The 13,798-nt window shown below is 47.5% G+C and overlaps 1 protein-coding gene across 1 annotated transcript; it reads left to right on the top strand.

Moving 5' to 3' along the window:
* The first annotated feature begins 242 nt into the window (after positions 1-242).
* On the top strand, positions 243-647 carry LOC143635760 (uncharacterized). The gene has a single exon (XM_077103512.1). It carries the CDS (start codon positions 243-245, stop codon positions 645-647), a length of 405 nt encoding a protein of 134 aa, XP_076959627.1.
* Positions 648-13,798: the final 13,151 nt, after the last annotated feature.

Genomic DNA, 13,798 nt, shown 5'->3' with positions numbered 1-13,798 from the left:
CTTACAAGACACAACTCAACAACTTTTCTCAACTACAATTCGTGTTCCATGGGTCAATAAAAAAACCCTCACTATCATCACATTTAATATAATAATAATATTCATAACTTTTATTTAAACCTTCTAAAACAATACAAATTTTATAAATTCAAAATTTTGTTTTTCTCATCAATAAATACTTGCTCTTATTCTTATACCATCATCTCCCCATTATTATTATTACTCTCTCTCTCCCTACAACCATGACTAGAAGGGTGAGTTTCAGCCCGGACGTCGACGGCATGCCGTCACCGCCGCCGCTATACCTCACCAACCACGGCAGCGACATCCACCAGTCACCGGAACCCATGATCAGAATATTTACTTTTCGGTCACAAAAGAGCTCGGGTTTCTCTGCTATGAGATTTCTTGGCAGGATCAAAGCGAAAGTCTCAAGAGCGCTCGGTTTCGTTTCATCTTCACGTAAAATATCGTCGTTGTCGTCATCTTCGTCTTTGTGTGAATGTACTTTAAAAAGATCAAGATCGTATGTTGAAGCTTTGGATTCTCATAGAGCTCAAGCAATTGAAGACTGTATTCAGTTCTTGAATTCTTCTTCTTCTCCCTCTTTTCAGAGGTCAAAATCAGTTTCTTCTTTTACTTACTAATATTCTAATTTCTTGTAGTTAGGGTAGATAAATTGTAAATCCGTTAGGAAAATAATATAAATATTTTTTGCAATCTTTGATTTACTTTTTACTGTTACCATGGGTTTTGAGTTAGTAAGCTTTCTCTATGGAAAATAATTTAAAAGGTGTTTGGGATTCCTTATTTTAACCTTCTTATGACTTATTGGTATGAGTAATAAGTTATAAAAGTGTAACTTATGACTTTTGACCCTCACTGCTTTCAACTTTGTCAACTAAGTCATAAAAAGGGTAAAATAAGAAATCCCAAACACCCCCTATATTTTGGGGTTGTTTGTAAGGGTTTTGTTATTTTTGAAGTTAATAAGAGAGTATATGCAATTAAAAAAATATAAATAAAAATAAAAGAGAAGTATATGTGCTAGATGTGTTTTAAATGTAACTTTATAGTTATCAATATTCACGTGAATGTAACAATCTAATTTAACATAAGTTGTAAATACAAATGTGAGGCGAGCTAGCCTTAGTTCCAATTAGACGTTTTCATTGATTATTAACATCATGTTCTTTACTTAATATACGATGGCAAACCCAATTGGCTCAATCTTTTTTGGTGTTAAAGCAGATATGAAAATGGTCAGGGTCCTTTTCACAAAAAATAAATAAATTATTTTCTAGAATATTTACACGATTTTTACAATTTATAAAAGAAAACACGATCACAAATATTATAGTTGAAATGAGTTTCCCCAATCACCAAGTCAGAAAGACGGATTAGAAGTTTCATGGTCAGGTTAGCCGATGTCCGGTGTTAGAATCAACTTTTCAGGCTTCAGATGGGTTATGTACGTCGTATTGCAATAGAGAAGTCAGTTGAGGTAAAAGGTCATCTAGCCATAACAATTCTTTTAGAAATTCGAGAGATTGGGAGGTAGTTGTTTTGTCATTAGATTGGAAGAATCGATTGCGAATCAAAGCCTTAAAGAAACTGGGTGCCGCAAATATGGAGGCCCCATGGTTTAGCTTAGTTTTGTTTTTAGTTTACGGTTTTTATACTCAAGCCAACTATGGTTGCAAGGCTTTTTATATTGTCAATCGTTTGATAAATTACGACTGTGTTATTTCTTTTGTTCGTTCTATGACTGAAACTAAAAGATGTGATTTAAAATAGCCCTTTCTTACTATAAGATACTATATAATATTTAAATTATACAAATAAATATGTGTATAGTGAGTTCTTTTTAGTGGTGTGCAAAGTCGGTTTGGTTTAGTTATGGAGGCTGAAGAAACACTAAGTGAACCCACGGGCAGATTATAGATAATCTGGGGGTTAAGTAATGTTTCCCACGAGGATGAGGTCCAGCAGAGAAGGTTGTTCTTCAGGGGACCTGCAAAACAGACACCGTAAGCTCGTCACTGAGAAGGGGGGGGGGTTCCTCCTTGTGACCACCCTCCGGCGTGAGAATCAGACTAGGTTGCTCTGAATATAAGTGTATATTAAGAGATTGCTAGATAAGATTGAGATATCAGATGATGTCCTTACCATTCCAAGGTGTTGGAGTATTTATAGCCGAAGGTAGGTTTCCTAGAAGGTACAGCCGGCTGAATAGTATTCATGTTCTACCAACAGTGGACTACGCACAGGCCATGCTGGTTGGTGGATAGGCTACGGCCAACAGTAAAGGTCGGCTGTATACTGTTCCTATACTGCCGGCTACGCACTGTTCCACCAACTGTAGGCTGCGCACGTCCCATCGTAAGGGTTGGTGAGTAGGCAGCGGCTAATAGTGACAAACAGTACTAGAGGGTGCTCCTCCTCGTATTGTTGTCGGTGAGCTGTCACCCTGTGATTGGTTCATGGGCTGCTCTGGTCAAATTGTCTGTTCCGCCCATACCTTAGTAGGTATAGTACGAAAGACCTTCCAGAAGCATACGGACTGGCTCATTTAGGCGGGAGTATTCCCGCCTTGCTCATTCCTTCATGTGACTACTGAAGTAGCGAATGCCTTGTGCGTGTAGCCTTGCTGTTATTGCGGGTAGCCTTCCCTGATGGCTTGTATCCGCAGCTGCGGGAACAGGCGGGGTACTTCGCCATTGGGAGGCTTTCCCTGCGGGTACAGCTGGCGTACTGCGCGTAAGGTTCTCTGAGCATGGTGGGCCCTGCTGGAGCAGTTGGTTATTGCGCAGACGTCCCTATTCAAGGTGAGTCTTGCGGGTCCAACTGGGCTCTGCTGGGACCTACCTCTTCAAGTCCCCCCAGTCCAATGTTCTTCTCATGAATTATTAATAAGTGAGGTGAACTTTTGGACTTAGCAATGAGCTTTTTGAAAAGGGTTTAGTTTTTCGGTTTTCCGTGGTGATTCTTCCCGCGGTTTTCCTGATGTCACGCAGAAATTCCCGACTTTTCTGCTTGATCTTTGGGTGTGAAGCGGGTAGGTTTGTAACCTCCTCGTACGTCAGGAGCGTTGAGTCCCACTTGTGTGGATTCTCCGTGGGGTTTTGGTAGTTTTCAACATACTGATCAATTATGCTAAAACCACCAATCCCATCATGGAGTTTCGAACAATATGGTTCTCGACGGTCCCGTCATGCGGGGATGTTATTCCCGTTCCCGCCAGCATGGCCCAGAAGATCCTTCTTGGTTTGAATTCCCTGCAGAGTGCTAAGTATGTGAGGGGTTTTGCCTTGACACTGTACCCGCACATGTCTTACGGTTACTTTACTTCCAAGGTATTCCTGGCGTCAATTCCCTGCGGGTGCTAAGTATGTGAAGGGTTTTGCCTTAACACTGTACCCGCATCCGTCTTACGGTTACTTGGTTGCCGAGGAATTATTGGCTTCAATTCCTTGCAGTTGCTAAGTATGTGAAGGGTTTTGCCTTAACACTGTACCCGCACATGTCTTACAGTTACTTGGTTGCCAAGGTAAGGGGTATTTTCCCGCTTACTTTTGAATCTTTTTGAATTTTGAATTTTGAAATTCGAAGAGTTGGTGGAAGGATAAGAACAGTCCAAACCTCTGACACGTCGTGCGACGGTTTCTTCTGACTGTGTCAGGACGTGCAGGAAGTTATGGTGACGTGACAGTACATGGTCATTCCAGACGCTTTTTCAGGCGCGTGGGCGCGATTTTTCGGGCGCGTGGCCACGAAATTAATGGTATGCGTCCTGTCAACAGCTGTTGCCAGCTTGCTTTTTGCCACGTGTCATAGTTTCATTGCACCTTCGTTTTCTCTCTCTTCCGCATTAATTTCATCGCATTAATTGCGATTAGTATATAAAGGGGGAGAGGGTTCTTTGTAATTCACACTTTCACTCTTCTCTTCATCTTCTTTGCGATTTCCGGCGAATACTCACCTTTTCAGGCAAGCATTCTCCCGAAATCGTTTTCTTATTTTTCAAGATGTCTCGTGATCTCGAGTCTACAGCTGACGACAAGAGTACTGCTGGCGAGTGCCAGTGTGCTCTGCCTGGCGATCTGTATCGGTACGTCGTCAGGAAGTTCATGCTCGAGTCTCTCGAGCCTGAGTTTCCTGAACCCCATCAGACGGTGTACGATGCCCCCAGAGGCAAGATCGGGGTTTATGCTGCATTCTTTGTTTATGGGAATCTTAGGTTCCCATTGACAAAGTTTGTTTACCGTGTCCTTGAGAGGCACGGTGTTCATTTGACCGAGTTGCACCCCATGGCGATCGCCAAGATTCGCCACTTCGAGTGGGTGTGCCGGATTTTGGGCATCGAGCCCTATGTCGACCGCCTGATGACCTTCTATACTTGGAGGTGCATCCAGGGGTGGTACACGTTGACAACCCGGATTAAGGGTTTAAAGATCTGCGCGACCGAGCGCAGTCTTCGCTCGTGGAAGCGGGAGTTCTTCTTCATATCCGCTCGCGCCATCCCCATTGCCATGAAATTCAAGAACGGGCAAGCACTTCCCAGCCTTCACGCCTCCAACTACCAGGAGGCGGAATGGTTTGCGAAGATATCTCGGGTCCAATCTCCGGTTTACCGGTTTGCGGAGTCCGGGATGGTGATGCTGGGGATGAGCCGGGTGTGGAAGGCTGCCGATGCGCAAAAGATCCCAATCGTCCTCGAATACGGTTCGAACTCTGTTCCTTACGGTATGCTTTGTTTCTTTTTGTTGATTTTGAAATTTCTTCTAACTTCTTTCCTGTTTATTTCAGAGGGTAACGACTTGCAGTCGCTCCTGAAACCGCGGGAGGCTGACGGTCCCGCTCGGATGGGTACTCGCGCTCTAGACGAGAACGAGTTGCCCATCCTAGGACAAACGGCGGATCGGTTCGTGGAGGTCTATCCGCTAGGCCATGAGATCCTTAGCGCCCGTCGGCCCGGTAAGGCGCTATTCGACCCTCGACCCCTCAATGTTGAAACCTCTGCTGGAATTCCTTTAATCGTATGTTCTGATGAGGAATCCGCAGATGGTCCTCCGTTGGTGCGGAAGAAGAAGGCTGCCGGCGGGAAGGGGAAGGAGAAGGTGGCCTCCACAGCCGATCCAGCGCCTCGGTCTGACTCGGAGACCGAGAGCGAAGAGGTGGCGGGGAATCCCGGTGGTGATAAGATCACCATTCCGGAGGCTGTGACAACTGTCACCGAAGAGCCCAGGATGACGACGGTGACCGGCGTGAAGAGGCCGGCTCCATCGGGTTCGTCCCCGCCTCTCCGTACCTTTAGGCTCAAGAAAACCCGTAAGTACAACTTCCTTTAGCTTTTATCTTCATAGCTTAATGTCATTTTAACACTTGTCTTCTTTACGCAGGCGTGGATGTTGACGCATTCCAGGGTGGAGCGCAGAGGAGTACCTCTCCGCTAATGACGGTAGGCTTGGTCAGCCTACCTGAGGCGCCGACCCAGGCGCCTGCGCCTGCTCCCGCTGGTTCAGTTGCTCACTCCTTTGAGCCGACTGTTCCAGCTGAGATGACGTCACCGCCGGCTGTGAGTGCGATTTTTACAGCATCTTTCACCGAGCCGGCGGTTACTATTGCTGCGGATTCTGCAGCGGCCACCGCGGCGGCCGCCACCATGCCTCCTCCGTCATCGGCAACGACGGCCGATCCTTCAGGTATGCATGGGGCGTATCGCCAAACTCTGCCACCTTCCCATCTGCCTGACCTCTTGGATGGATTTCCCTTGGGTTCAGGTGATGGGTTCGGCGGCTATCGACCTGTTATTGACCCTACATGTGCGTAGGGTTATTTTGGCCTTTTTTTTTTTTTTTCAATCATCTTTTCCTAACTGCTCTTTGTTTTTTGCAGTGTCGGATTCCAATGAAGTGTATGTTCCACGATGGAACATTCGCCGAGGAACAACCCTTCGCACCCCTGTGGAGTGCGTGGAGTGGGCTCGTCACGCTGCTCCTAGTGGTGCGTTGGGGGAAGCCATGGCTAGCTACCAGGAGGGTAGGCTAAGCAATGAGCTTCGGGTTCTCCTGGCCCGGATGCAGCCGCGCGTCGAGCTGCTTTGTCATGAAAACGACAAGTTAAAAGCAGCTCGCCTTCAGGAAGTAGCTCAGGCGCGGGCTGTCCGGGAGGAGAATAGGAGGCTTTCCGCCGCGGCGGCGGAGAAGGAGAAGGCGTTCAAGGCCCTTGAAGTCGAGGTTCAGGCCCGTCTCGAGGCTCGCTCCAAGGCTGCCCAAGCTGTTAATGAACAGCTTCGGCTGGCTAAGGAGACTGCTAGGAACGCGACTGAAAGGGCCACCAAGGCTGAAGCTGTTGCCGAGCCTCTACGCGTGGAGAATGAAGAGCTTAAAGCCAAATTAGAGGCTCTCCAGCAGGCTCATGATGCTTTGGCGTTGGAGGACGCGAAGAAGCTTCAAGAGATCCTGGACCAGAGGGGCGTGCTTGACCACACTGAGCGGAAGCTAAAGGGCGTCGAAGAGGCTGCTGCAAAGGAAGTGTTGCTTGCCAACCTTAATAAAAGTGAAGCCGAACGCGCCTGTACCCAAGCTCAAGCCGCCCTCCAAGAAGCTCTGGTTGCCAAGGAATGGCTTCTTCGAGAAGCGTTGTCTCGGGTAAGTCTAGCTTCATGTCTTCACGTTTTTCTTTATAAATAGAAAAGGTTCTGATACTTGTATTTTTTTTTGTAGGTTGTGCATCGGGTCTTCTCAGAGACGTCTTATGATGATGCTATGAGCGCAGCCCTCAACGCTTCTCATGAGGATGGGGAAAAGGCCGGCTTCCTGCTTGGTCTAGGGTTCGTTGAGAAAGGCATCCCGCCTTCCAACTTCCCTTTGTACGATGTGGATACTGAAGCTATTTACGACCAAGCAGTGAACCAATATGCCGCCTTCCCGCATCCTGTGGCGGAGAAGGTGAACGAAGTCGTTGCTGCTGATGATGTGCTAGCTATTCTTAAAGCCTTCCTTGAACCACCACGCTCTACTGATGGAGCGGGTCCAAGTGGAAGTGGTCCTGAAGCCTGATTCTGAAGATCCCTTTCCACCATTAGCGTAGATTTTTGCTTTTGTATAGCTATCTTTGTAATGTTTGAATTTGATGAAATAAAGATTGTGTTTGTTCTTTGCCTTGTTTATTTTACGCATGTTTTGATCTAACTTAGTAATTTATTTAGTACTTGGATAAGTTAACTTTTTAACGTGGTAAATTATAAGTTTGTTTCGCTTCCTCTTTCATGATTGTGCGGGTATGACCGTCACTTACACTTAGTAGGATGGCTTAACTTTACTTATATCTGACCTGCGTGGAAGTTTTCCTCATCTTTTCCTTTGAAATTTTCTAAGTGTTCAGAATAAGTTAACCTTTGAACGTGGTAGATGATGGATTGAAGTTTTGCTTCCTTGTTCGTGATTGTGCGGGTAAGACCGTCACTTGCACTTACAAGGATGGCTAAACTTTACTTACATCTGACCTGTGTGTAGGTTTTCCTTATTTTTAGCGTTGTGTTTATGCGGGTTTTGCCGCCTTCCACACGTAACGACTTACTTCTTCCCCCATTTGTGCGGTGAATACCGGCACCAGTGTGGGAAGTTCATAAGTATAAAGGTAAGGCTATCAACACATTGTGAAAGGAGAATCATTTCCATTAGAAGTGGCTCTAGGCCTTTTCTTTACAAGTTTGGAATTGATCTTCATATAACATTTGCGTAATTGAGCTCCATTCCATGTTCTTGGGATGGGAGTGCCATCGAGCCTTTCGAGCCGGTATGCGCCCTTTCCCAAGACTTCTTTGATAATGTATGGCCCTTCCCAGACTGGTTCCAGCTTTCCTGGGCGTTCTTGGTTCGAAGCCTCGTTGTTACGCAGTATGTAGTCTCCTACATTGAAGTTGCAAAGTTTTACCCGCGTGTTGTAGTACTTTTGCATTTGTCGCTTGTAGTTCTCTTCACGCACTGCGGCTAAGTCTCTGCGTTCCTCGGTTAGCATAAGGTCCAACCGTCTTTCCGCATCATTGTCTTCTGGCTGAATCAAGACCCTTGGTGAGGGTAAACCAATTTCGACCGGGACCATGGCTTCAGTGCCATAAGTGAGGCTGAACGGGGTTTCTCCCGTACTGGCCTTCTTCAGCGTTCTGTTTGCCCAAAGGACGTGCGGAAGCTCGTCCACCCAGCCGGATCTGTGTTCCAAGAGTCTTTTCTTTATGCCTTCGACGATGCTCTTATTTGCTCTTTCCACCTCACCATTACCTTGCGGGTGTGCCACTGAGGTAAAGGTGTGGGTGATTTGAAGTTCTTTCAGCCACTGTTGTAGCTTCTTGTCAGCAAAGTTGGTGCCGTTATCGCTCACCAAATTCTGTGGAAGTCCAAAACGACAAATAATAAATTCCCAAATAAATTTTTTGATATGTTTCGCGGTTGTTTGGGCTAAAGGTTTTGCTTCTATCCACTTGGTGAAGTAGTCGATGGCTACCACTAGGAACTGAACATTTCCTGCTGCTGTAGGAAATGGGCCTGTCACATCGATGGCCCACTTCTGAAATGGCCACGAAGAAGTGACTGGAACAAGTTCATTCTTCGGGCGGTGCGTGTTGGGTGCGTAAAGCTGGCAAGACCTGCATTTTCTGATGTATGCCAGTGCATCCGTATGCATCCCCGGCCAAAAGTATCCCGCGTTGTTTAGCTTAGCTACAACAGCGCGGGGACCTGCGTGTACTCCACAGATGCCTTCGTGTACTTCCCTTAGGAGGTAGTCAGCATCTTGGTTGTCCACGCATCTTAAGAGTGGGCCAAGAAAGTTACGTCTGTAAAGGATGTCATCGATGAGTTGATAATTCAGTGCTTTACAGCGTAGTTTTCTTGCCTGTGTTTTGGACTCCGGTAGTGTACCTGCCGCAAGGTATTTTATTATTGGTGTCATCCACGTTTCCGTGCCGGTTTGGATGACGCAAATTTCCTTGTGCGGGACCGAAGGTGTCTCGAGGAGTTCAATGCGTATATCCTTTCCTAAGTGGGTGAAGGCTAATGATGCAAGCTTGCTTAACGCATCCGCAGATTTGTTTTCACTTCGCTTGACGTGTATGACTTTGCAGTCATTGAAATCGCGCATAAGGGATTTTGCTTGTGCGAGGTACAGGGCCATTGTGTCGTTCATGGCCGTGTACGTCCCGTTGATTTGATTGGCTACTAACATGGAATCCACGTGGACTTCCAAGTTTTTCACTCCCATCTTACGCGCAATTCTCAGCCCAGCCAAGAATGCCTCATACTCGGCTTCGTTATTCGTACTTGGAAAATCCAGTCGAATAGCGTAAGTGTATTCTTGGCCCGCTGGGTTGGTTAGCTTTAGCCCTGCGCCTGAACCCTCGTTATTGGCTGCCCCATCAGTGTAGAGTCGCCAGACATCATTGATGTCTTGTGCTGGAGAGGGTTGAGCCTCTTCCTGGCACTCTTTTTCCCGCGATGCAGGCACTTCTGCAATAAAGTCGGCCAGAACCTGGCCTTTTATGGCTGGTCTTGGTTTATACTTTATCGCGTATTCTCCCAACTCAATTGCCCATTTGGCTAGGCGTCCCGATAACTCGGGTTTGCCTAGAACGTTTGCAAGTTTGAAGTTGGAGAGAATGGTGATTGGGTGACCCTGGAAATATCGTCTTAACCTGCGTGAAGCGTGTATAAGTGCTAAGACTAATTTTTCGAGGGTAGAGTACCGGGTTTCTACGTCTGTTAGGATACGGCTGACGTAATAGATTGGCATCTGGATGCCTTTTCGCTCTACTAGCAGGACTGCCCCGGTTGCTCTATCAGTTGCGGAAAGGTATAGGATTAACTCCTCTCCCGCTTCTGGTGCTGTGAGTGTTGGGAGTTCGATCAAGCGTGACTGAATCTCCTGAAAAGCTGCTTCCGCTTCTGGTGTCCAGCGGAAGTGCGTTTTCTTTAAACAGTTTCTCAACGTTGACACGAAGGGAAACGACTTATCCGCGTGGTTTGCCAAAAAGCGATTAAGTGCCACTAGTCGTCCATTCAGTGTCTGAGCCTGTTTGATGGTAGTAGGTGATTCCATTTTGATAATGGCTTCGACATTTTCAGGGTTCGCTCTGAAGCCATCTTTAGTGACGATGACCCCCAAGAACTTCCCTTCTTCCATTCCAAAGGCACACTTGCTCGGGTTGAGCTTCATGTTTATCTTCCTGAGCGTGTTGAAAGTTTCTTCGATGTCTTTCAACATCGCTTCTGGGTCAGGGCTTTTGATGACCAAGTCATCCATGTAGACTTCCAAGTTCCTCCCAATTTGGGTATGAAACTGGTTGTCCATCAGGCGTTGGTATGTGGACCCGGCATTCTTAAGTCCGAATGGCATCATTTGGTAACAAAATGTGCCATCGGGCGTCCGAAAAGCGGTTTTGTCCTGATCATCAACAGCCATGTGGATCTGATGGTACCCCTTATACGCGTCCAGGAAGCATTTAAGGCGGAATGGTGCCAACGAGTCCACCTTAAGATCAATTTCAGGTAACGGATAACAATCTTTAGGGCATGCTTTGTTCAAGTCTTTGAAATCTATGCACATGCGCCATTGTTTGTTATTCTTCGGTACCATAACGGGATTTGCAACCCAAGTTTGATATCTAATAACGCGTACGATGCCTGCGTCAAGGAGTTCCTTGACTTGGGTTCTACACGCGTTAGTTTGTTCTGGCCCCATTACTCTGCGCTTTTGTACGATCGGCGTAACAGCCGGATCGCATTTGAGCTTATGCTCTGCCTTACTCCGGGGTACACCAGTCATGTCAGCTGGTGTCCACGCGAAGATGTCGGCGTTCTTTTGTAATAAGCGCTTAAGTAAGGTGCGTGTGGGATCAACAATTGTTGGGCCAATGGAGACGGCCAGGTCCGGGTACTTGCCGTTGAAGGCCCATCTTTCTGGTTCGGTGATGGTTGGTTTAGCCATCTTTGGTTTGGGTTTAGATGAGACAGATGTGATGCATACCTGGGGAATGCCGGTGATCATCGCTACACCCTCAGCTGTTGGCCATCCCATCATGCCGTGGACTGAGGATACCACGGCGTTGAATCTTGCCATCCCGTCTCTCCCGAAGAGAATGTCGTATGTGTGGTGTGGCTTCCTCATCACGACAAAGTCCACATCTTCTGTGCGGGAGTGTTTCCCATCTGTAAGAGTGACGGAGAAAGATAGGATACCCAGGGGGGTGTTTGTGCTGCCATCAAACCCTTCCATCGAGGCGCAGATGGTTTCCAGGCGTTCCTTGTCTTCGTCATCTAGCTTGTCGAAGAACTGCCTGTACATCACCGTTGACGAGGCGCCGTTGTCAGCAAGTGTGCGAGAAGTGATGTAGTGCCCCAGCTGGCTTTTGATGACGATAGGGCCTTCTTTGCTGGGTCCTCCTGGCACTCGCGGGAAGCGCACCTCAGCTTCCTTCCACGCACATGGTTCTGGCGTTCGCCTTTTTCTTCCTCTGATGTTACCATGAACCATGTTGATGCTGATGTCAACGGGCTTTCGTCCGTTGCCTCGGTACCGGTTGTCGTTCCGTCCTCCCTTCTTGATTGATGCCACCAGGTGTGCCAGTCTTCCATCCTTGACGAATGCTTCAACAATATCCTTCAAGGATGTACACTCTTCCGTACCATGACCTTTTGTCCCGTGGAAGTCACAGGATTTGCTCTGATCCGCATTAGGTCGGTGCCGGATCACTGGAGCTTTTGGCCACGGTAGCTTTTCAGTGGCAAATATCTCCGTGACGCTTTTGGTGAGTGGCGTCCACCGGTGCTTTTGGCTTGAAGGGTGTGTGATTTCTTCCGCCAACAAGAGGGTGAGAGCTGGATGAGGTGTCAAAGTTTACCCTTGACTGCCAGATACCTAGCTTCCTCTTTTTGTTCTGCCGGGAGATCCGGACATTGTTCTCTCTTGTCCTCTGCGTGTAGAGGTGTGTACTCTGGGGAAGATCCCTTCCCAGTTGCTTCTCCGTCTCGGCAAAGCGCTTGGCCGCCGTCATGATGGCATCCCATGTTGATGGCATGCCATCCTTACCCGTCAATGTGCGGATAAGCTCCGGGTATTCGGCGCCTTGGATGAAAGCGGCGCGAACAAGATCTTCACTTACGTTGCCGAGACTTAGCTTTTTGGAGTTGAAGCGGGTGATGAAGTCTAATAAAGATTCATCCTCCTCTCTAACGCAGTTGAGGATCGTCCACTGTTCTTCAGTATATTTCCTCTGTTGGCTGAAGTGCTGGCTGAACTTGTTCTGAAAGTCCGCCCAGTCATATATGTGGTGGACCGGTAAACGATCGAACCATGCCCTGGCCGCTCCAACCAGAGTCATCTGGAACATATAACACCACGTGGGTTCCGTCCAGTTACTGACGGTTGCCCCCGCAATGAATCTGTTCAAGTGGTCGTCTGGGTCGGATAGACCATCATAAGTGCCAATGTTGGACATTTGCTTGGCACTTCTCGGGGCGATTGCTTCCGCAATGTCCCTTGCGAACTTTGACTTACCTGCATTTGTAGCAGTTGGCCTAAAGGTTTTTGAGAAGTCACGCGGGTTTCTCTCCGCATTTGTTGGTTTAAAAGCTTCCCCAAAATTCCTTTTTGGCTGAAAGTCCGTTTCCTTACGCTTCCCTTTCGCCTTATGGCGAGGGTTTGCGTCGGTATCAGATTCTTCTCTCTCCTCGTCTGAGTACTCGCACTCGCTGTTCATATTGAGCTGTTGGCGAGTACTACCGAATTCGTCAGCCTGTTGAACTGAACGCAAGCGTTCATCCAATTCAGCTTGGAACTCTCTTTGACGTGCTTCGGCCCACGCCTTCACTTGATCTAGTGTTTGGCGAGGGGCCCTCGTTCGTTTTTCCAACTGGGCATCAGTGAACCCCAGTGGAATATTTATTGCACTTGCCCCGGCTTGGGTAGTCGGGGTAGTGTTCGTAAGATTTGTATAACCGCCGGTGTTCCCCCCAGTTGCTGGGGTTGTGGTTACCGGGGTTTCTTGGTCGGTTACTGGCCTTGGGACCGGAGTAACGTTAACCATTTCTTCAGAAATTTTGAAAAAACTAAATTAGTTCTAGCTTTTATGCACGGATGGCGCCAATGAAGAAACACTAAGTGAACCCACGGGCAGATTATAGATAATCTGGGGGTTAAGTAATGTTTCCCACGAGGATGAGGTCCAGCAGAGAAGGTTGTTCTTCAGGGGACCTGCAAAACAGACACCGTAAGCTCGTCACTGAGAAGGGGGGGGGGTTCCTCCTTGTGACCACCCTCCGGCGTGAGAATCAGACTAGGTTGCTCTGAATATAAGTGTATATTAAGAGATTGCTAGATAAGATTGAGATATCAGATGATGTCCTTACCATTCCAAGGTGTTGGAGTATTTATAGCCGAAGGTAGGTTTCCTAGAAGGTACAGCCGGCTGAATAGTATTCCTGTTCTACCAACAGTGGACTACGCACAGGCCATGCTGGTTGGTGGATAGGCTACGGCCAACAGTAAAGGTCGGCTGTATACTGTTCCTATACTGCCGGCTACGCACTGTTCCACCAACTGTAGGCTGCGCACGTCCCATCGTAAGGGTTGGTGAGTAGGCAGCGGCTAATAGTGACAAACAGTACTAGAGGGTGCTCCTCCTCGTATTGTTGTCGGTGAGCTGTCACCCTGTGATTGGTTCATGGGCTGCTCTGGTCAAATTGTCTGTTCCGCCCATACCTTAGTAGGTATAGTACGAAAGACCTTCCAGAAGCATACG

This window comes from Bidens hawaiensis, unplaced genomic scaffold, assembly GCF_021521415.1.
Source record: "Bidens hawaiensis isolate Kalapana, Puna unplaced genomic scaffold, B.hawaiensis_p1.1 tig00007678_1, whole genome shotgun sequence".
NCBI classification, from domain to species: Eukaryota; Viridiplantae; Streptophyta; class Magnoliopsida; order Asterales; family Asteraceae; genus Bidens; species Bidens hawaiensis.
Note: the sequence above shows the minus strand (reverse complement) of the source record. Positions and strands in the feature narration are given on the sequence as shown.